Here is a 24,286-nt window from a genome sequence, read left to right as displayed (position 1 = left end):
AATAAATAAATGATGCATCTTTGTCCCAAACATTATGGAGGGTAGTGCATGTAGTGAGATTTTACTGAAATGTATGCAGGGGAAAAATTTAGTGTACAGGTACCTAGGTTTATCTGTAGTTGCATAGAGGACTACGGATTTGTTTTTGTACTAGTACTGTGGTTATTAATGTATTGAATTTATTATAATTATCTATTGCATTTACAAGCCTGTTAAGCTGCTGCAAGTAAGAGTTTATTGTTCTGTTGTTGGTACACATGACAATTAAGTACACTTGACTTGACCCTTGAGTCTATTTTCCTTTAGCACATTGCCCAGAGGCCCAGACAGTAAAAGTTGGCGAGCAATTTGCCAAAGGAATGGAATGCAGTTCATCAACTAATGAGTAACAATTAATATGCAATGGCCAGATACATGAGCCTCTTTGGGTGAAACTCATACCTGCTCCACTGTGCACATGGAAACAGGTCAAGCTGTAGGCTGCAAAGTTGTGTTCCCCAGGCAATGCACCCAGGCCAAATGACAACACTGGCTCACCTCAGTTGCAAGCGCACGTCTGGGAATCTAAGTTCTGCAATATAAAACCAACGGAGAATAATCAATTCCTTTCAGAAAGACAATTTCACTGACCTATTCTGCTTCTCTTTAAAGTAAAGGAGACCGTGCAAAAGCGTATTTTAGCACTGTGCAGCCTTCCATGTCCCTCAGCCTCCTTGCACCTCCTGATACAAGATGGTGGCACAGGTGGTAGAGCTGCTGCCTCACAGCACCATAGACACAAGTTTGATCCTGACCGGGTGCTGTCTGTGTGGAGTTTGCTCATTCTCCCTGTGATAATGCGGATTCCCTCCTTGCTGGTTTCCTACCCCATCCCAAAGATGTGCGGGTTTGTAGGTTAATGGGCTCTCTGCAAAAGTTCACCAATGTGTAGGGGCTGGATGAGAAAGTGGGATAACATAGAACTAGTGTGAAGAGATGATCGATGGATAGTGCCGACTCGATGGGCTGAAGGGTCTTTTTCCATGCAATATCTCTAAACTCGGAGGAGGAGCCATCTTGGTGAACGGCTGCTAGCAGCAGCCGTCCGTCTTAAATTCGTTTTTTTTCTAGTTTTTAGTGAGTCCTGTTTTTTTGTTTGTAGGGGATATGGTCTTTTAATGTGGGGGGGTAGGTGTTACTTTATTTATAGGTCCCTACCTGGTCGGTGTGGCAGCCTTTTTTCCGGGCTGCCCGTCGACCCGTCGTCGTGGCCTACCAGCGGGCTTGGAGCGCCGTTTCTTGGCGGGAACCACCCAGCACCTCGGCCTGCGTGGCGGCACTGCATTGGAGCGCTGGAGCGGAGCGGAGCGGAGCGGGCGATGCCTTGCCTGGGTCGCCGCGCTGGAGCTCTGGCGAGCTGGACCGCCGTGAGCAACATCTCCGGGCTGCGGGTTTGCGGAGCGGAGAGGCGGCGTGCGTAGAGGCGGCAGTGAGGAGAGCGGTCGCCGACTTTTTCCATCCGGAGCCTAGGAGCGCCAAACCGGCGCGGCCTTGTCGGCTTCGGCAGCCGCGGGCTCCAACCAAGAAGCGGCCGTTCCAAGTGGCCCAGCCGCTGAGAGGACTCTCCCGACGCCGGGGCAAGACCACCCGGTGAGAACGGCCAGGGACATCGGGCCTCCGTAGAGGCAATTGCGGTGGCCCCAATAGGCCTGACTTTGGGGTGAACATGGGGTGGGGACTGGACATTGTGCCTTCCTCCACAGTGCTATCCACTGTGGGGGGATGATTTTTTTTGTCTAACTGTAGTCTTGTAGGTCTGTGTCCAAGATGGCTGCCGTGAAGGGAGAGTGGACGCTGGCACGAATTGGTTGCCGCTGCTCTCTCTTCACACTGTGTTTTTGATTTTCTGTTTTTGGATTGAATTCTGTTTTTAATTTGTGTCATTGTGATGTCTTTAATTACTTGTTTTACTCCGATTATATGTTTTTATTCCGATTACTATGTAAGGTGTCCTTGAGATTTTGTATGAAAGGCGCCCATTAAATATAAAATTTATTATTATTATTATTAAACTAAACTAAGACTCCTCTTTCTACATCAGTCTGATAACAAGCAATCTTCTGTTCTCAATCATGTTGGGCAGTAATGTCAACTGGTTACATTTTAGATTGCATTTAAAGTGTCATAGACATTTGTAGGATTTAAATATGTAGCATTTTAAATCCCTGAGAACACACACTGAACAATGCCAGCATCTTAATGTAAATATAGTACATAGCCATTTGCAGCCAAAAAATCCATAGATTGTTGACATTTGAGAATGAGTCACATATTAGGGTTGGTAATAAAGTGCTTGTCAGAGAGAGATGTTTTAAGCACTACTGGAAAGATAGTGGGCTTTAGTGTTTGGGATGTAACAAGGAAACAATCCCTACGGCCCTCCGAGTCTGCACCGACCATCGATCACTTGTACACTATGTTATCTCGCTTTCGCATCCTACGCTCTAGGGGCAATTTACAGAAGCCAATTAACCTGCAAACTTGCACGTCTTTGGAATGCGGGAGGAAACCAGAGAAAACCCATGCGGTCAGAGGGAGAGCGTACAAACTCCGTACAGACAGCACAGTGCAGTCAGGATCAAACCCGGATCTCTAGCGCTGTGAGGCAGCAACTTTACCGCTGCCCCACTGGGTTTACAGTGGGAATTTGAAAGCTTAAAACCTACACAATTGAAGGCACTGTTGTTAATGGTGAAGAGAAAGAAATTACTGATGTGCAAGATGGGACAACGGCAGGTAATATTAAATATTCCGTGGTCATAAATTCACCGCAACCCTTTCTCTCCTAGAGTCACTTATTCCTTCACTGGAGTGGTTCCTCGTGGAATTATGGCTATAAAGCCTGACACAATTATCCTTTATTCACAAATGTAACTCTATGTATTGGACACAAAAAATGCTATCCAAATATCAGAGCCAAACTTGACCTCATCCCCAAAGTATAGAACCACCTGGACACAAGGAACTGCAGATGCTGGTTTACAACAACAAAGAAAAGAAATAAAGTGCTGGAGTAACTCAGCGGATCAGGCAGCATCTCTGGAGAACAAGGCTAGGAGACATTTCAGATCAGGACCCTTCTTCAGATTTGATATCAATATTTGGATTGTTACTGAGTGAGCAGGGTGAGCTTTTTAGTAAACCAGCATCTGCAGTTCTTTGTTTCGATGGCAGAATAGATTGTTGACATGCTTGGTTTTTTTCCTCCCCTCAGACGAGTAATCATTTTTCTGATTAGTGAGCTTTCTGAATACAGCGCCAGCTGGCATCACGAATGGTGCCTCCGACAATGGACTGATTCTTGACAGAGAAGATCATATAACAGGAAAACAGAAGCAGGAATGGGCCAACTAGCCTGCCGCTCAATAGGATCTTGGCTGATCTGTCCTAGAACTCAACGTTTCTTTGGCATCGTCAGACTTTCATAAAATTACCTCCGTTGTAAATACCTACCAAGATCTAATAATGAATCCTGACAAAGACTCACTTATTTTGATTCCATATGATAACCAGCGTTCATTCTATATTAACACACTAAAAAGCTGGAGTGGTGTCCAGGAAATGGACCATTCCGGACTACTTGTCCATGTTAACCAGGATGCCTCATCTAAGCTAGCCCCATTTTCTGCAATAGTCATACAGCAAGGTAACAGGCCCTTCAGCCCAACTCGTCCATACTGATCAGAGATGTCTCATCTAAGCTAGTCACATTTACCCATGGTAGAATCAGAGTTATACCGCAAGGAAATAGTCTCTTTGACTCAACTCATCTATGCTGTCCAGGATGCCTCATCTAAGCTAGACCCATCTGCTCACAATAGTCATAAAATTATACAGCAAAACAAAAGGGTGAAGGGCCCGTTTCCATGCTGCCAATGTTTATTGAAATTTGCATCCTTGATTATTCAACAAGTTAGACTGGTTTAGAGGAAATAAACATGCAAGTACATTTGATTAGATTTTATAACACTTTCTACTAAAACTCCCAGATACTACCAACTACCAAACTGCAGGTAGACTGGGAAAATCAGGTTGGTTCTGGACCCCAAGAAAGGGAGTTTGTAGAGTGCCTCCGAGATGGATTCTTAGAGCAGCTTGTACTGGAGCCTTTCAGAGAGAAGGCAATTCTGGATTTAGTGTTGTCTAATGAACCAGATTTAACAAGGGAACTCGAGGTAAAGGAACCACTAGGAGGTAGTAACCATAATATGGTAAATTTTAATCTGCAATTTGAGAGGAAGAAGGTTAAATCAGAAGTGTCAGTGTTGCAGTTGAACAAAGGGGACTATGAAGACATGAGAGATCGACTGGAAAAAGATCTTAGCAGGAATGATGGTGATACAGCAATGGCAGGAATTTCTGGGCATAATCCAGAAGATGCAGGATCATTTCATTCCAAAGAGGAAGAAAGATCCTACGGGGAGGAAGAGGCAACCGTGGCTGACAAGGGACGTTAGGATGGAATAAAACTAAAAGAAAAGGTGTAAAACATAGCAAAGGGGAACAGGAGTCCGGAGGATTGGGAAACTTTCAAAGAACAACAGAAGGTAACAAAAAGGGTGAAAAAATGAAGATGGGATTAAAAGTAAACATTCGCAAATTTGCAGATGACACAAAGTTGGGTGGCATTTTGAACTACGAAGAGGATGCTAGGAGGTTGCAGGGTGACTTGGACAGGTTGAGTGAGTGGGCAGATGCAGTAAAATGTAGATAAATGTGAGGTTATCCACTTTGGCGGCAAGAACAAGGAGGCAGATTATTATCTCAATGGTGTCAGATTAGGAAAAAGGGAAGTGCAACAAGACCTGGTGTCCTTGTACACCAGTCACTGAAAGTAAACATGCAGGTACAGCAGGCAGTGAAGAAAACTAATGGCATGTTGGCATTCATAACAAGAGGATTTGAGTATAGGAGTAATGAGGTCCTTCTGCAGTCGTACAGGGCCCTGGTGAGATCACATCTGGAGTATTGTGTGCAGTTTTGGTCTCCTAATTTGAGGAAGGACATCCTTGCAATTGAGGCAGTGCAGCGTAGGTTCACGAGGTTAATCCTCAGGATGGCGGGACTGTCATACGAGGAAAGATTGGAAAGAGTCGGCTTGTACTCACTAGAATTTAGAAGGATGAGAGGGAATCTTATAGAAAAATATAAAATTATAAAAGGACTGGACAAGCTAGATGCAGGAAAAATGTTCTCAATGATAGGGGAGTCCAGAACCAGGGGCCACAGTCTAAGAATAAAGGGGAGGTCATTTAAAACTGAGATGAGAAAAAACCTTTTCACCCAGAGAGTTGTGAATTTGTGTAATTCTCTGCACAGAAGGCACTTCACTGGATGAATTTAAAAGAGAGTTAGATAGAGCTCTAAGGGCTAGCGGAATCAAGGGATATAGGGAGAAGGCAGGCACGGGTTACTGATTGTGGATAATGAGCCATGATCACAATGAATGGCGGTGCAGGCTCAAAGGGCCAAATGGCCTCCTCCTGCACCTTCTATATGTTTCTATGTTAACCGAGCCGTCCATAGAGTACAGATACATGATAAAGGGAATAAAGTTTAGTGCAAGATAAACTCCAGAAATGTTCGATTACAGACAGTGCAAGGGTCTCCAGTGAGGTAGGTAGCAGCTCAAGGTCACTTTCAAGTTGAGAGGATGGTTCAGTAACAGCTGGGAAGAAATTGTCCCTGGTAGGGAAACATTGAGAGATTGAACAGGAAAGTGGGGGTTTAGCTACGGATTGGATATTGTGTACAATAGTGGGAGCTGGTTCAAGGACTGCTTGGAATAGTAATGTTCTTTGACACCCAGAACCACATTGTTAAATTCAACAATTGCTCCTGGTATTTCAAGGTGAAGCTTGTAGAGCCGCTGCCTCATATCTCCAGCAGCATAAGATTAATCCTAACCTGCTGCTGTCTGTGTGGAGTTGGCACGCTCTCCCCCATTCATGACTTCCCCTGAATCCTCCGGTTTCTTTCCCTCATCCCAAAGACCTGCAGGATGGTAGGTTAACTGTCCACTGTAAAATTGCCTGTGGGGTGTAGATGAGTGGCAGAATCTGGAACGGGGGGGGGGGGGGGGGGGGGGGGGGGGGGGGGGTGAAGGGGATTGGAACATGAGGAGACTTAAATGGGATAAAGTATTAAGTGATTGCTCAATGGAGCTGACACAGGTTGAATGGGCCAAAGGGGACATTTCTACATTATAGGATTGCATAATAATTTGACTGAATAGAAAGAGAAGCTGAATGCAAAGCCAATATTATTCAATACTCTTAAAATGAATTGCACAAATAAAATAGAACTGCAGCTCTAGGCGGTTCTTCTATTAACATCATCCTGTCCCCTTTCAATGCTGCAATTTTAATTTTCAAACAAATGTCCATGAAGGCGTCAAAATGTCACTGGTGGAGATTTATCTCGAAGGAAGGCGTGATTAAAAGAGGCAGAGGTATTTTATTTACATTTCCAAAATTACAGAGCGGGACCTGCGGAGATCATGAGACGAACGATCAGACTCTTTGCCATGTTATAATTTTCTTTGGTTATTTTTGTGTAGGATTTTATGTTTGTTTCATTTCTTTTCTCTTTTGAAGTCAGGTCTTCCCTCTCATACTCTCACATGCTCACCATTTAAAACATTGAAAAGAATGGACATTTGTACCACACACTGCCTCGGCAAGGCCACCAGCATAATCAAGGACGAATTGCACCCCAGCCACTCCCTCTTCTCTCTTCTCCCATCAGGCAAAAGGTATAAAATGTGCAAATGCCCACCTCCAGATTCAAGGACAGTTTCTTCCCAGCTGTTATCAGGCAAATAAACCATCCTACCAACAACTAGAGAGCAGTCATGACCTACTATCGACCTCATTAGAGACCCTCGTACTATCTTTGGTTGAACTTTATGGGCTTTATCTTGCACTAAACGTTATTCACGTTATTCCCTTCATCATGTACACTGTGGATTGATCGATTGTAATCATGTATTATCTTTCTGCTGACTGGTTAACACGCAACAAGCTTTTCACTGTACCTCAATGCACATAACAATAACTAAACTTAAACTCAAACCAGTACTTTTGTGACAAGGGAAGGGTGTAACAGGAATGATCAGCCATTTATCTTTCTACAGATACTGCTGTGAAAGGGTTAAAGGCTTTAAATATATAATAGATACATTATGAGATACTTGACTATAGTTTGTAGCTTTATATTTCTTCTTCAGCAGGCTTTCTCAGTCTGAAGAAGGGTTTCGTCCCGAAACGTTGCCTATTTCCTTCGCTCCATAGATGCTGCTGCACCCGCTGAGTTTCTCCAGCATTTTTGTGTACCTTTCTCAAACTTGAGTTGGTGTACCTAACCCATTGTGTGTTGTCTGTTTTTAAGTAGGGAACTTTATCAGCTGGAGTCAAATTGTCCCATTCTAATATTCCAATTTCTCAAGAAATCTAGATTTAACCTTTGGAAAGTCACCAGGGATGCCAGGAGACAATTGCAGACCAATCTAGAGTCCCAGACTAGCCACACTGTCGATTGTGGCAAGGATTGCATGTTATAACTGGCCGCATTGTGAAGTGGGATAGTGCATTCTATGCACATTTTGAATGGAAGGTCAATGCAATTATGTCACCCGCCCCGTCAGTCTTGGGTGCATCGTACCAACATTCACCATCGCAGATGTCAAATCAGCCAGGGCAGCATGGTGGCGCAATGGCAGTGTTGCTGCCTTACAGTGCCAGAGACCAGGGTTCAATCCTGACTACGGGTACTGTCTGTACCGAGTTTGTACGTTCTCCCTGTGACTGAGTGGGTTTTCTCTGGGTGCTCTGGTTTCCTCCCACACTCCAATGACCGTAAAAGTTTGTAGGTTACATGTCTTCAGTAAAACTGTAAATTGTCCCTAGTGTGTAGAATAGTGCTAGTGTACGGGGTGATCGCTGGTGGGCCGAAGGGCCTCTTTCCGCGCTGGATCTCTAAACATCTAAATCAGCCTTCCAGACAGTGATCCCGCTGAAACCAATAGGCCTGGTTGGAGTGCCCAGCCTTATCCTCAGAACCTACATGTATCATCTGGCAGGAGTATGCACCAACATCTATAACCTCTCCCGACACCATTCTGAGGTTCCAACCTGCTTTAAGAAAATCACTATCATCCCGTGTGCCAAAGAAAAACAAGGTAGAATGCCTTAATGACTACCATCCAGTAGCTCTACCATCAACCATCATGAAGTGCTTCAAGAAGCTGGTCATGGTGCACATTAAATCCAGCTTGCAGGCAGCTGTTATCCACTCCAATTCGCCTATTGCCACAACTGGTCCATGGCAGATACCATCTCCCTGGCCCTACACTCATCCTTGGAACATCTAGACAAGGACACTTAGGTCACTATAGCTCTGTCTTCAACATTATAATTGCAACCAAACTTATCTTCAAATTTCTGGACCTATAACCAAACACCCCACCTCTACAACTGAATCCTTGACTTCCTGTCTGATAAACCACAATAAGTAAGGTCACAGTGGATATGAAACTGGAAAGAGGGAGCTGATGGTTCTTTTGGGAAAGCATTGCGACGGACAGAACGTCCTTCTTCTGGGTCATATATTTCAACAGTTCTGGTTATAACCTACGCAACATTTGCACCGTTGCCGGCGCCTTGACCCCCCCTGTAATCTCCGCAATCTTCGCTCTGAAGGGAAAGGATCCATCCCGCTGGCCGCAACTGGCGCCATCACATCAAAAGCGTTGCAAAACCCGTGGGAGTAAGAGTCCCGGGAAGGTGCACGGGGCTCGGCACGGATGGTTCGGGGGAGGGGGCAGCGTTATATCCCGGTGTGGTGGGGTCTGTTTGACTAGTAGTGCCCACTGAGGGTGGCTTGGATACTTGGGGGTGGGAGTGTTGTGGCCCGGTGGGGGAGGTTCGGATAATCAGATGGGGGGAAAAGATGGTGAGGGGTGGGGTGGATGATCTTGGTGTACAGATGGCGCTGGGTTATGCTGATGTTGGGGTGCGGAATGCGCTGCGACCCAGTGAGGGCATAGATGATCAGCCATGATCATATTGAATGGCGGTGCAGGCTCGAAGGGCCGAATGGCCTACTCCTGCACCTATTTTCTATGTTTCTATTAGGTTGGGGGTTGCGGACGGGATTCTGCTGATGTTGGGGTGCGGCCGGCGCTGGGACCCGGCGGGGTTCGGCTGGAGCAGACGAAATGTGTAGGAAGGGACTGCAAGATGCTGGTTTAGACCGAAGATAGATTATAGACCCCCGAAAACGGTGGAGTAACTCAGCAGGGTCAGGCAGCACCTCTGGAGAAAAGGAATGGGACGAGACCCTTCTTCTGATCTGATTTTTGCGGTGCAGGCAGATGTTGGGGAACGGGCTGGGTTCTGCTGATGTTGGGGTCCAAGGGCCAAGCTGGGCTTGGATGAGGTTGGGGTGCGGGCTGCTGCTGATGTTGGGGTCCAAGGGCCAAGCTGGGCTTGGATGAGGTTGGGGTGCGGGCTGCTGCTGATGTTGGGGTCCAAGGGCCAAGCTGGGCTTGGATGAGGTTGGGGTGCGGGCTGCTGCTGCTGCTGCTGCTGATGTTGGGGTCCAAGGGCCAAGCTGGGCTTGGATGAGGTTGGGGTGCGGGCTGCTGCTGATGTTGGGGTCCAAGGGCCAAGCTGGGCTTGGATGAGGTTGGGGTGCGGGCTGCTGCTGATGTTGGGGTCCAAGGGCCAAGCGGGGCTTGGATGAGGTTGGGGTGCGGGCGGCTGCTGCTGCTGATGTTGGGGTGCGAGCGGGGCTTGGATGATGTTGGGGTGCGGGCGGCTGCTGCTGCTGCTGAGGTTGGGGTGCGAGCGGGCGAGCGGTGCTGGGTCCAGGCGGGGCTTGGATGAGGCCGGGGCGCGTCTGGCGATGGGACCCAGCAGGGGGACCATGGTAGGGGGAACAGGACGATGCCCAGAGATTGATGGAGGACCCTCTGCGGCGTCTGTCACCCCCACCCCCCCGGGGCCTTGTTTTGAAGCGCGCTCCTCCTTACCCTCTTTATCCAGCAGCGACTGCGGCGGGTTCTCGATCAGAGTCTTCAGAACCACCGGCCACGAGGACAAAACCGTCGAGTCACATCGGGGCTCCGTGACTTGTGGAGGCTTGCGGTGCATTTTCAAAAATAAATAAAATGTGATTTTCTCCGTGAGGAGCCCGACGCTGTCACCACAAACCTCCGGTATTTCGCATCGGTGTCGGGGCGCCACTCTACATATTCATGAGCACGCAGCAAAACACTGAACGTCATTGGCTCCCTTGGGAATATATTAACATAATCATGTAGTCAACGCGGACGCGCTCTCCCTATTGGCTATAATTAACATAATATATTCACACGTCGAACGCCTACGTCAGACGTCGGCCCTCCTTAGCATATATTATCCGCCGGCATTGGAGGGGAAAGGTGAGCGCCTTCAGGTGACCGCTTATTTAAACCTTTTTTTTCTTCAGTCAAGTTCGAACAGCGTCATGTTTCTGAGGGGATGTTTTTCTCCGCAGCGCGAGGGTTGACGGAGCCGGCTTACTTCTGGCGGGGAGGTTATATAACGATGAGTGAGCGTCGGTTCTTCAACAGTCGCTCGAGCCGAAGCCGTTGGGCTTCAGGGGAGGGTGGAGGGGGGGGTGTACGTCACGTGGAGGGTGTACGTCACGTGTGGGGGGGGGTTGTTGAACATCACGTGTGTGGGGGGGGGGTGGTGTGTGGCGGTGAACGTCACGTGAGTGGGTCAGGCGCCGGTACACGTGCTCTCACGGCGGGCGCGTGTCGCAACCGAACCCTGACCTGGATCGGGCGATCGTCAGCAGCAGCGTGCAATGCAACAGCTTGCATCCATCCTAACCTTGAGACAGGTACACACAATTGCTGGGGAAACTCAGCGGGTGCAGCAGCATCTATGGAGCGAAGGAAATAGGCGACGTTTCGGGCCGAAACCCTTCTTCAGACTCAGACACTTTCTGTGATCTAACCTTGAGACATGCTTGCAGGAGGGCTGTGAAAGTCCGCATTGTTATTTTTATTTTCCGAAAAAAAAAGTTTTTTTTCTGAATATTAAAAAACTATAAGCACAAAATATATTCGCAGACAAATACACAAGCAAATTGGTGGAACAACACCTCATATTTCAAAGAAATTGATATGTAGGGAAACATAGAAAATCGGTGCAGGAGTAGACCATTCGGCCCTTTGAGCTAGATATGATCAATATGAGCTCAATATGATCATGGCTGATCATCCAAAATCAAAGGTACACAAAAATGCTGGAGAAACTCAGCGGGTGCAGCAGCATCTATGGAGCGAAGGAAATAGGCAACGTTTTGGGCCGAAACCCTTCTTCAGACCTATTTCCTTCGCTCCATAGATGCTGCTGCACCCGCTGAGTTTCTCCAGCATTTTTGTGTACCTTCGATTTTCCAGCATCTGCAGTTCCTTCTTAAACAAAATCCCAAATCAGTACCCCAGTCTTGCTTTTTCCCCATATCCCTTGATTCAGTTAGCCCTCGGAGCTAAATCTAACTTGAAAAGGCCCCCACTGCCTTCTGTGGCAGAGAATTCCACAGATTCACAACTCTCTGGGTGAAAAAGTTATTTCCTCATCTCAGTCCTAAATGGCCTACCCCTTATTCTTAAACTGTGATTCATGGTTCTGGACTTCCCCCAACATCGGGATAAAAATTCCTGCATCTACCCTGTCCAATCCCTTAAGAAGTTTAAATGTTTCTACAAGATACCCTCTCATCCTTCTAAATTCCAGTGAATACAAGCCCAGTTGACCTATATGTCAGTCCCGCCATCCCGGGAATTAACCTGGTGAACCTACGCTGCACTCATCTTACTAGTTCCACTGATTGCATCCCTGTATTCCTTCGTTATCACCTCTTCTCCAGCCAACAATGGGCCACTATGGGCTCCACCCTTTCTTGATCATCTGTTGCCGGCCCTGATTTGTTTTGGCCTTTTCCTACACCTCTACCCCCACACCTCTGCTATCAGTCTGAAGAAGGGTCCCGACCCGGGTACAGACCTGAAATGTTGTCTATTTCCAGGTCTGAATTTTCTTTGTGATCGAGTCATACAGCATGGAAATAGGAGCTTCGGCCCAACGTCCCCACGCAGAACAACATGCCCCATCCACACTAGTCCCACCCGCCTGCATTTGGCCCATATCCCTCTAAACCTGACCTATCCATGTGCCTGTCTAAATGTTTGATGGAACCTGCAAAATAGCTGGGTAGTCTGGATCTTTTTTCCCTGGGGTGTGGAGGGGCTAAGGGGTGACCTTTTAAAGTCCAGAGAAGGCAATTGACATTCTCTTGACAGTAACATGGCTTTCTATATGAAAAGTTATAGAGTCATACAGTGTAGAAACAGGCCTTTTCCTCATTTTTATTCATCCATGTTTGGGCAAGAAAGTGAAAATGAGGCCTATAATCAGCTCGTCCGTCATCTTATTGAAAGATGGATCTGGCTCGATTGACCCACTTCTATTTCTTATATCTTTATGATAAGTGCCTGGCCCATATCCTTCCAATCCTTTCCTAACCCTGTACATGTCCCACTATTGCTTAAATGTCGTACTTATACCTGCCTCTACCACTTCCAGTGGCAACTTGTTCCGTACCCACCACCGTCCGTATGAAATAAATGTCCCTCGGGTCTCTTTTGAATTTTGCCCCTCTCACCTTAAACCTATACTCTCTAATTTTAGACCTCCATGCCTTGGGGAAAAGACTGGCCATTCACCTTATCTATGCTCTTTGATTTTGTAATTCTTTATAAAGGTCATCCCTCAACCTCTTATGTGCTAGGGGGAAAAAAAGACCAAGTCTATCAAGTCCTCTCTCACTCAAATTCTCCAGACAGTAATCCCCTCGTAAATCCTTTTTTATTGCACCTTTTCCAATTTAATGACATTCTTCCTATAGCAATATAAGATGGCACCCATAACTAGTGAATCGATACATATAAAGAAGTCTCCCGAGTGCCCCTCTCCACTGTTACTATGCCTCTCCGAGAACAGTCGTAGATGTCAACATATACGCTGATTAAAAGCAAAAAAACACGCAAGGGATGGGAGATTTTCTTTGAAACAGCAAGTTGTTTGATCTTGAATGCAATGTCTGAAATGTAATTGGAAACAGATTCATAGTAGCTTTGAAAGGGAAATGAAAATAAAATATTTACAGAGCTGTGGGGCAAAAGTAGTGGAGCGGGATTAATTTTTATCTTTTTCAGATAACTTGCCTCCTTTGTCGGATTACTCCATTCCATTATGAAGACTGTATCCATCATATTCGTCCCCAGTATTCACCAGCTTGAGACAGACTGCACAAATTCTTGGGATTTTTTTTGCAGAATGAACCATAGTTTCACCATCTACAGTGTTCCAATCAGATGTAGCTCCATTGCCATCTTGAACAATATATCATGTCTCATAGTCATAGAGAGTCATCAAGTCATACAGTGTGGAAACAGGCCCAACATGCCCACACCGACCAACATGCCCCATCTACTAGTCCCACCTACTTGCGTTTGGCCCACATCCCTCTAATCCTGTCCTATCCATGTACCTGTCTAAATGTTACTTAAGTGTTATAATAGTACCTGCCTCAACCATACACCCACCACCCTTTGTGTGAAAATGTTTCCCCTCAGTCTCCTTTAGTGTCTCCATCAACATCAATTAAATCAAAGTTCAGCCATCTCTGTATCCTGCCTTGAATTGCCTTGAATTAAAAACGGTCAGCTTCCCTCTCACAGTATTTGCAACCTCTTCAGATTTTATTTATTCCCAAACCATTTAGCCAAATCACATCAATCTTCATCTCCTCTGCATTAGTATACCTTGGGTGTGCAAGCAAAGAATTTCACTGTGCCTAGTCACATGTGACAATAAAGTATTCCATTCCATTCTCTATTGACAACATATTATTTAACTGGCCTTTCTCCAGACATTGTGGAGGGGGGGGGGAATAAGCTGGGAGAAAGGAGGGGCAGGATAAAGCCTGACAGGCTTGGGAGTATCGGAGGCTGATGAAAGAAAGGCTAGAGTCAGATCCTTTTTCCCGGGTGGAAATGTTAAAGACTAGAGGGCACAGCTTTAAGGTGTAAGGGCCGAAGTTTAAAGGAGATGTCTGCGGAACAGGTTTTTTTACACAGAGCGGTGGGTGCCTGGAAGCTGCCAGACGTGGTGATGGAGCCAGATACGATAGTGGCGTTTCGGCTAGGCACATGGATATGCAGGGAATGAAGAGATACGGATCACATGCATTCAAGGGAAGATTTGTTTAACTTGGCATCTTGTTCAGCATGGACATTGTGAGCTGAAGAGCCTGTTCCTGCACTGTGCTCTTATTAACTGTAAAATATTTTGAAATACTGCTGTTGCTGTGGAAAAGCACGTCTTCATTTCACTTGAAAATTATTCTGTCAGGATATGAGGAAGGTTAATCAATGAAAATTCTGGAAACATATTAGTATTATAGTGCAGCAGTAGTCATCATGATCTAAGACTGTTCATGAATTCATGATGTAGTATTTAAATATAAGCTCAGCCAACGCCTTAGCCTGGGGCGTGGTTATAAAACCTCCGCCATTTCCCACATACGCTTTCAGCCTTACCAACTATTATTTCCTCATCTAAAAGCTTTAATAGGCTTTAACTTACAGAATAGCAAAAGGCCTGGATAGAGTGTTTGTGGAGAGGATGTTTCCACTAGTGGGAGAGACTAGGACCAGAGGTCCTAGAATTAAAGGACGTTCCTTTAGAAAGGAGATAAGGAGGAATTTATTTCGTCAAAGGGTGGTGAGTCTGTGGAATTCATTGCCACAGAAGGCTGTGGAGGCCAATATAAGATTGTTAAGGGTTTGGACACGCTAGAGGCAGGAAACATGTTCCCGATGTTGGGGGAGTCCAGAGCCAGGGGCCACAGTTTGAGAATAAGGAGTAAGCCATTTAGAACGGAGACGAGGAAACACTTTTTCTCACAGAGTGGTGAGTCTGTGGAATTCTCTGCCTTAGAAGGCAGATTCTCTGAATGCTTTCAAGAGAGAGCTAGATAGGGCTTATAAATAGCTGAGTCAGGGGATATGGAGAGAAGGCAGGAACGGGGTACTGATTGGGGCTGAACAGCCATGATCACATTGAATGGCGGTGCTGGCTCGAAGGGCCGAATGGCCTACTCCTGCACATATTGTCTATTAAGTCAATTGATATTTTTAAGGCAGAGATAGATAGATTCTTGACTAGTACAAGTTTCAGGGGTTAAGGGGAGAAGGCAGAAGAATGGGGGTTAGAGAGAAAGATAGATCAGCCATGATTGAAATGCAGAGTAGACTTGATGGGCCGAATGACCTAATTCTGCTCTTATCACTTATGAATAGTTTTCCCTCAGATTTTCTGAATTGATGTGTACTGGGGACACCAGAAAATCATGGAAAAATAATGTTCTCCACAGATAAGCAGCCATTCAGCATCCGTCACCTCTTTGTAGAGCACTTTAGTGCACAGCTTATTCCCCTTGAAGGCCCTGATTGACGGTTTCCATCACCCTTATATGCAAGTGAAATTTGGTTCATAGCCATTCCCCATGTATTAAACAAAATGTTTTGCTTTACATTTCCATTGTGTTTTTGCCTCTCACATGTAGGCCTTGAATCTTGGTGCTATAGACAACAGCTTCTCCCTGTTAATCAGTCAAGTCCTATCAAATGTCTACCTAATTTTCTTTGTTGCATGAAGAACTACTTCAAATCTGCGTTGAAGCAGTATATATAGGGAGAGAGAAATAAATATACTTACCATTTAAAAAAAAGACTACAAAATGCTGGAATAGCTCAACGGGTCAGGCAGTATTTCTGGAGAGCATAGATAAGTGACCCTTCTCCAGACTGATAGTTTAGTTTAGAGATACAACATATTTCCAGACTGACTATTGATCACCCTTTCATACTAGTTCTATGTTATCCCAATTTCGCAGCCACTCCCTACACATTAGGGGCAACTTACAGAGGTCAACTAATCTCCAAACACATACATTTTGGGATGTGGGAGGAAACCCAAGTAGTCACAGGGAGAATGTGCAATCTCCATACAGACAGCACCTGAGGTCAGGATCCATCCTGGGTCTCTGGCACTATCAGCTGCACCTCTGTGTTGCCCTTAAATTGTGGTGGGAGGTGGCGGGGGGGAACTGGGGCAGGACAAAGCCAGGTGGGGCACAAGGAAGAGTGGGAGGCAAAAAAAAAAATCACGATTGCTAGTTACCCGAAATTGGAGAGTTCATTGTTAATACCATTAGGTTGTAAACTACCCAAGCAGAATATGAGGTGCTGTTCCTAAAGTTTGCATGTGGCTTCACTCTGGTACCGGAGGAGTCCCGGGACAGAAGATTCAATATGGGAATGGGAAGAGGAGCGAAAACAGCTAGAAACTGGGAGACTCAACAGGTCTTGGCAGACCGAGCGCAAGTCTTCAGCGAAATGGTCACCAAGTCCATACTTGGTGCCGTTGTTGTAAAGGAGGCCACATCAGGAACACTGATGGAAAGTAGATGAGGATAGAGGAGGTGCACGTGAAGCTCTGTCTCAACTGGAAGGATGATGGGGGTCCCTGAATGGTTGTGAGGGAAGAGATATACAGATAGGTGCCATTCTGCCAGTTATAGCGGACAAACAGCAATAACGGACACCATTCCCTCTCCCTATGGTCCATTATAGCGAGGGTTTACAGTATTTCAATAATACCACCCATCTTCTTCTAAACTCCAAAGACTACAATCTAACTTTTTTTTTTTTAGCCATTCTTGATAAAGCCAATACTCTCAGGAATTAGCCTCATGAATTTCTTCAGGCACATGCCTCCAACGCTAGTATAAACGACCTTACATAAGAAGCTCAAGGCTGTAAACAGGTGTGGGCTCACCTTCACATTAGGCAAGGTCACGCCTAACTCATTTCACTGTCAATGGTGAGGTAGGCGACTAAATTTCGAAATGATCAAGAGATCCAAATTCAGGAATGCCGATTATATGGTTGTGGAGAATTATTGTGTCAGGTAGGGATGAGAACAGAATGACAAAAGTTGACAAGCAAGAATGTAGCCCAGAAAACACACCTGCTGTATGACTTCTTAACAAAGCAGTGAGGAGCAATGACCAAGCTGGACAAACTCCTAACCTCTCTGTGGGCAATAAATGTTCATGACCAGTATTAAAGTTATCAAAGATAGACACAAAATGCTGGAGTCACTCAGCGGGACAGGCAGCATCTCTGGAGAGGAATAGGTGACATTTTCAGTCGAAGCTGAAATCGGGCCTGAAGAAGGGTCTCAACCCGAAACGTCACCCATTCCTTCTCTCCAGAGAGGCTACCTGTTCTGCTGAGTTAGTCCAGCTTTTTGTGTCTTATCTTGTATCTGCAGCATTTAAACCAGCATCTGCAGTTCCTTCATACACTTAAAAGTAATCAAAGGCCATTTCCATCACCCTATAATGGTCATGTAGCTAACTTCTGTTGAAAGTCACTACAGCTTGTAACAGGGTGGAAAGGTCTGTGGTCTGTTTCCCCCCCCCAGGCATCTGAATAAGCCACTTGCATCCTGAGACCAAATTGTTAAGCATCACCAATGTTATGTAGCACTGTCCATACAGAGATATAATGTGTCGGAACGAACTGCAGATGCTGGTTTACCCAGGATTGACACAGTAACTCAGCGGGACCGTGTCTTTGCCTGCACTACACACACTATACACACATGGTTGCATGATATTACGACTATTAATTTATTGTATTGTTAATTGTTATATATTTATCTGTGCGTCATTGCGTTAACATGCGTGAGCAGCAACATGTAGGAATTTAATTTTTCCATTGCTGGTAATTTTGCCAATTAAACACACTTGACTCTTGGTGTATCTCTAGAATTCTTTATCCCAGGCAATTTTGGAACCTGGATCACGGGAGCATGAAGTTTGAAAATTGTGCCAGAACAAGGCACCTCTTGCATGCTGGCTTTTTAGATTTTTATTTTAGTTTAGAGATACAGTGCGGAAACAGGCCATTCAGGCCACCGAGTTCGCGCTGACCAGCGATCCCTGCATATTAACACTATCCTACACACACTCGGGACAATTTTTCTATTTACATTGACCAAGCCAATTTACCTACATACCTCTAGGTCTTTGGTGTGTGGGAGGAAACCGAAGATCGAAAGTTCGAGACGTTGAGGGCTGTGTGGACCTGGCACTGAGGAGGTGAGGTCAGGGACCAACCCTGACCATGATGAGGCAGGCCTGAGGTTCCAAGTGGTCTACCCCTGCCCTGTTTCCTTGCGCTCTGGTGCGTGATGGGTGAATGGGACTTGGCAACTTTCAGACAGGTGAGACTACAGTGTCGCATTGCTGCTTGTAAAATTGGCAGACAGGTTAAAATATAATTCATATGTAAATATGTTCCAATCATATTTATTATAAGCCATAATTAGAAGGCATATTGCAATTGGTGCACATTTCATTTTATTGCTTGTGCATGGGGGATTTGGTGCAGAGAGAAGATCAGACAGGAAAACTTAGGGGAAATGGTGAATATCCTCTCACTCAGAATCCTAGATGACATATTGTGAAGTGACTGAAACCCCCAGAAAAGACCACAAAAGCCACCTTGAAAATTGCTTTAAAACATTTCTTGCAGGAGGTATACGTAGGAAGGAACTGCACCGGTGAACATTGTGATGGCAGTGAAGTTCTGGAGCATGGGGCATCTATTACCGACGGGCCTTCAGAGACCAGCTTGTGGTTGAGAAACATCTGCAAAGCATAGAAGAAAGCTGGCCAGAGTAGAGTGTCCCAAAGGAAGCATCTTCCAAGTCTGGGATTAGTGAGGAACAGATGATATGTGTATAAGGTTGAACATCATGAGGTTTAGAATCAGAGAGCACTGAAATAGGCCCTTCAGTCCTAGTTCATAAGTTTATAGGAGTAGAATTAGGCCATACAGCCCATCAAGTCTACTCTGCCATTCAATCATGGTCGATCTATCTTTCCCTCTCAACCCCATTCTCCTGCCTTCTCCCCATAACCCTTGACACCTGCACTAATCACAAATCTGTCACTCTCTTGCTTAAAGATATCCATTGAGTTGGTCTCCATAGCCGTCTGTGGCAATAAATTCCTCACCCCACCAACGTCCAATCAGCCCACCTTCCACTGCTGATTTGAACATTTAAAAAAATGCTTCATTGTTGTGTAGGCACGGTGGCGCAGCGGTAGAGTTACTGCCTTGCAGCGCTAGAGACCAAAGATCATATGACCTTTGCTAGAGATCCAGGTTCAATATTAACTATGGGTGCTGTCTATGTGGGGTTTGTCGGTCAGCGCGGGCTCAGTGGGCCCTGGGGTCTGTTTCCACACTGCATTACAAAACTGAACTAAACTAAACTATTGTGTAGGAAGGAACTGCAGGTGCTGATTTATTGTATTGTATTGTATTGTATTGTATATCTTTATTGTTATTTTCCTGAGTACTCACATACCCAGAGGAAACAAAAAAACGTTACTCAAACCAGTGTCCATTCAGTGTGCAGTAAAAAATAAATAGAAATAAAAATACATATATCATGAACAAGTTTAACACTACTCTCAACTAAACATCAACAGGCGTTCCGATCGGCAGCGGCACGACAGTGGCTCTGTCCAGGTTGGTGGTTGGTGCGCGATACTTTGGATACTTAAACCGAAGATAGACACAAAAACTGGAGACTGAAAGGTCTTCAGACTTGAAGAATGGTCTCGACCTGAGACGTCACCCATTCCTTCTCTGCAGAGATGCTGCCTGTCCCGCTGAGTTACTCCAGCTTTTTGTGTCTATCTAAACTATTCAATTGGATGGACAGATGCTTCTCACCATCTCCAGTATTATTTCAATAGAATATTAGAAGAAAATGTAGAAGAAAGTCATTTGCAAAGATTTTTCTTATGGGGTTCTGGAAATAATATTCTGGAGATTAATCCTTATTTCCTGCAGATTCCAGATTAGGCTTGGAGACTTGGAGACTTGGCAAATTTACAGCAAGCTGGTTGAAGATCTGTGCTTCCTCGGCTTTACTTGGAATCCTACACACAGCTGCATCGTTTTTTAGTTTAGAGATACAGCGCAGAAACAGGCCCTTCAGGCCTTTCGACCCACTGAGTCCACGCCGGCCAGCGATCCCCGTACACTAACACGCACTAGGGACAATTTACAATGTTACCACCAATCAGCCTACAAACCTGTACGTCTTTGGAGTGTGGGAAATAAACCGAAACAGCCACGGAGGACACAAGGAGAATGTACAAACCCCATGCAGACAGCACCCGTGGTTGCTTGGGATCAAACCCGGGGCTCTGGCGCTGTCAGGCAGCAACTCTACCGCTGCGCCACCGACCGTATTTGTGAAGTGTAGGCTGTGGCGTGGGAGAAAGAGGCAGCCAGATCCAACTAGTAGCATTCTGCACCGGTGCAACGTGGTGATGTGGTGGGGAAACTATCAGCCTGAACACCCTTTTAATTCTGCTTTACATGGCATGCTGACGCTAACCACGTCATGGGCACACACATGGTCCCACTGCCCCTGAGCTGAGCCCAACTGACACTTCCCAGCTGGTTTAAGGTAGGAAAGTAGAAGCTGCTGTTTCCATTTGTCCGGCTGCACGTCTCCCAGGCTGTCTCTGTCCCAGTCACTGGCAGCCTGTTGCTGCATACATTTCCCACGTACCATTCTGCTCAGACGCTACCATTCCGCGCTGTATCTCTAAACTAAAAAATGATGCAGCTGTGTGTAGGTTTCCAAGTAAAGCCGAGAAAGCACAGATCTTCAGACAGCTTGCTGTACATTTGCCAAGTCTCCAAGATTAATCTGGAATCTGCAGGAAATAAGGATTAGTCTCCAGAATATTATTTCCAGAACCCCATAAGAAAAATCTTTGCAAATGACTTTCTTCCACATTTTCTTCTAATTTAATTGAGCAGTAAGAATGGTTTGTGAATAAATAAAAGGGTAATATCGCAGTGAAGAAAACCGCGAGTGATGACATGCGTTGCATGCGATTGCATGCGTCTGGCGCTTGAGGCGTACGAGCACCGTACGGGCCGCGCGGGACCGGACCCACTTCCCGACATCGCCTGTCGGCCCGCAGGTGCATTGAGGGCGTACGCAGCGTCTTGACGCCGTACGCCTAGCGCGTGGCGTTGCGCGATGACGTCACGGCCCGACCGACGCCGTGCGACGTCCGTTATCAGCCCGCCCGCCTTCATCGCGTCAGCATAAAAACCGCGCGCGATTTGAAATTAATCCCCACTTACCGTGTTTCTTCCCTTTTCTTCCCAGCTGCAGCGATCCACAGGGAACATGAAGAGAACAAGGCACCCCAGGAACATGAAGAAGCAATCCATGCAGGACAAGGTAAAGCAGGCTATTAGAAAGAACAACCAGATCCTGGAGGGTCCAGCCACTGCTTCTGGCCATGCTGCTGTTCCTGACCCTGCTCCTGCTTCAGTTCCTGTCCCATCTCCTGCCCTATCTTATGTCTCAACACCTTCACCAGTTCCTACCCCATCTCCTGCGTCAGCACCTTCACCAGTTCCTACCCCAGTTCCCACCCCAGCTCCTGCCCCAGAATGGGACTCGGATTTGGCTCAGGAAACTGATGCCTCAGCTGCGCCGGCGAAGAAGAAGATGAGGGTGGTCACAAGGCCTTATAATTTTACCAGGGAACAAGAGGGAGACCTGGTAGAATGGTATCAGGCCCACCGAGAACTGTACGTTAAGTACCATAGTGATTTCAGGAGCACAGATCGCCGCAACGCGATGCTTGAAGACAAGGCGAAGGAGTTCCCTGGCTGCTCTTGTAAGTACATACTTTGTAGTCTTGTCCACATTTCTGTGGTTGTAATTGCAGTTCCAATTAAGATTACAATTTGCTCAACACTGATCTTCATTTATTCTATGTTTTCACAGATGACCAACTGTGTCAATGGCTCAAGAGTCAGAGGACACGGTTCGGGAAGCTGTCTCACAGTCTTGGCAAGTCTGGCTCCGCCAGTAAGCCACTGACTGACAGAGAGCAGTGGATCATGGAGAAATGGGGGTTCGTGCGGAACCACATAGTCCGAGTGCATAGGAGGCAGAGCGGCAGGAAGGTGAATAGTTAAGAAAATGATGTAACAATTATAATTTGTTGGGAAGTGAGATAGTCAAATGGTGGTCACCTTGCTTGCTACGTCCTGGTGGCCTTGCACATTTCTGATACACATTTACTTTCTTCCAGCTTACCATGGGGAAATCATCGTGCGCCACCTCGAGTGAGGGCAAGACGGATCCCTCAGAGGGACCCTCTGGGTCCGGCACTGCGTACAAACGGGAGCCGGCCCGCACAACTGCGGCAGATTGCGACGTGCCTGTTCAACAACTTCAGCGGGAGATGTTCGCGGATGTAAGTGCTTTTGGGTGAACCATCAGGAAATTTCTCATTTACTCCGTCCGACCTTGTCCACGTTTCTCCATCGCCTCCCAATAAAGACTTCCCAGGATTGCACTCTCTTTGTTGCAGATCATGCGACAGGCTAAGACCACTGCCGAGTCAATAAACGTCATGTCGCAGCCAAGGACGCCGCACGAAAGAATCGTTTACGCCTACTCAGCGCTACTGAGGGAGGAGATGTTGCAGATTCCCGAGTCACAATGGCACAGCTACTGCTTGGAGGGCTTGGTCTTGGCAAGGGCGCACAGACTTCTTCTGCCAGTAAAATCTTTTAATCAAAGTTTATTGAATTTATAAACGTTTTACTTTAATGCTTTTTATGAATTACTCACTACGAATTCCTTGGTGTTGCAGAGTCCGATGAGGCCCATGCCACACCAATAAATTGGGAATGATGGCACCACAACATGCTCCCCAGGTACACTGTGAAACCTTTCTGAGTCTTCAGTCTGAGTTAAGATTGTCTCGGACACACAGCTTGTGAAAGGTTGTGATTTGTTTTATATGATTTGTTTGGCTCCCATACATATTGATACACTTATGTGTTTTGCCCACAGGCAATGATGGGATCCTGGCCTATGGCATACCCCTGGATGGCAGCACCGTCCTGTATGGTATGGCTGCCCATCCTGCAGCTGTCCGTTTTTTTCACTTTTCTTATTTTTAGTTAGTTAAAGTAGTTTTGTTCTGGAGCTCTAGTCTTTTTTATGTGGGGGAGAGGGGGAAACTGCTTTTCAGGGTCCCCGCCTTGTCGGGGAGGCTGCTTTTCTCCGACCCGCACCTCTGACCCGTCCTCGCGGGCCTGGAGCGGCGTCCCCGTCAGGACCGGCCAGATCCTCGGCTTCGGCGGCGGCACAGTGCTGGAGCGCTATCGCGGAGCGGGCGATGCCTTGCCCGGGTCGCCACGCTGGGACTCCGGTGAGCTGAGACCGCCGAGAAAAACATCGCGGAGCTGCGGGTCTGTGGAGCGGCCAGCTGCGGCGCTGAACTTTACATCGGGAGCCTGGGATCTCTCGCCGAGATCACCAGTAGTGGAGCTCCACCCAGCGCGGCCTGTCGGCTTCGGAAGCCGTGGTCTCGAGTAAGGAGGCGGCCATTCCAGGTATCCCAAGCCACTGTGAGGATTCTCCCGACACTGGAGCACCATCACCCGGCGAGAACGGCCTGGAACATCGGGCCTCCGTAAAAGCGACTGCAGAGGCCAAAATAGGCCCAACTATGGTTGGACATGGGGATGGGGACTGGACTTTGTGCCTTCCCTCATAATGGGAACCATTGTGGGGGGGATGTTTTTTATGTTTAAATTTCTTTATTATTGTCATGTCTGTATTTTGTTTATGTGCTGCATTGGCAACAAGCATTTCATTACACCAATCGGTGTATGTGACTAATAAATTAACCTTTGATGTTAGGGCAGCCAGCTCAACGCCACATCATGCGGCACCCGGCATGGATAGGATCGGAGCAACAGATCCCGGCGCGATTGGAGGGTCCCGACACAAGCCCCAACTTCAGCCTGAATCTTTCCGACTATTTGATGGAGGATTGCCCAGTGCAAATGGGCCGTAAAGAGTGATGCCCTCTCCAACATTCACTATTATGTTGAATTGTGTTGCACATTAAACATTAGCCTCTTGTTTTTTAATACGTTATTTGTTTGTTTGCACTAAATAAACAAATTAATTCTTATAAA

General features: G+C 46.4%; 2 protein-coding genes across 7 annotated transcripts in view; one reads left to right on the top strand and one right to left on the bottom strand.

Annotated features, from left to right (window-relative positions):
* tef (TEF transcription factor, PAR bZIP family member) overlaps positions 1–10,682 on the bottom strand; it is a 20,391-nt gene extending 9,709 nt beyond the window's left edge. For 2 of the 3 annotated variants that reach the window (XM_033013071.1, XM_033013070.1), the window contains exon 1: positions 10,073–10,682. In XM_033013071.1, the coding sequence (XP_032868962.1) occupies positions 10,073–10,193 (121 nt within the window). In that variant the 5' untranslated portion in view covers positions 10,194–10,682. Of the gene's footprint in view, positions 1–441; positions 572–10,072 lie in introns of all 3 variants that reach the window. The other variant, XM_033013072.1, reaches the window with a different exon arrangement.
* Positions 10,444–24,286, top strand: LOC116966753. 4 transcript variants are annotated; one of them, XM_033013069.1, is made up of 8 exons: positions 10,444–10,483; positions 18,255–18,455; positions 21,441–21,960; positions 22,071–22,252; positions 22,381–22,545; positions 22,663–22,854; positions 22,948–23,011; positions 23,151–24,286. In XM_033013069.1, the coding sequence occupies exons 2-7, from the start codon at positions 18,423–18,425 to the stop codon at positions 22,975–22,977; spliced, it is 1,122 nt and encodes a 373-aa protein (XP_032868960.1). In that variant the 5' UTR covers positions 10,444–10,483; positions 18,255–18,422; the 3' UTR covers positions 22,978–23,011; positions 23,151–24,286. The 4 variants fall into 4 exon arrangements, with proteins under 4 accessions (XP_032868960.1, XP_032868959.1, XP_032868957.1 ...); XM_033013068.1 differs by having other exon boundaries at positions 10,452–10,497; positions 23,151–23,460; XM_033013066.1 differs by lacking the exons at positions 22,948–23,011; positions 23,151–24,286 and having other exon boundaries at positions 10,452–10,497; positions 22,663–22,933.

Source organism: Amblyraja radiata, chromosome 38 (genome assembly GCF_010909765.2).
Source record: "Amblyraja radiata isolate CabotCenter1 chromosome 38, sAmbRad1.1.pri, whole genome shotgun sequence".
Lineage (NCBI taxonomy): Eukaryota > Metazoa > Chordata > Chondrichthyes > Rajiformes > Rajidae > Amblyraja > Amblyraja radiata.
The sequence above is the reverse complement of the archived record's forward strand: the minus strand, read 5'-3'. Positions and strand labels throughout refer to the sequence as shown.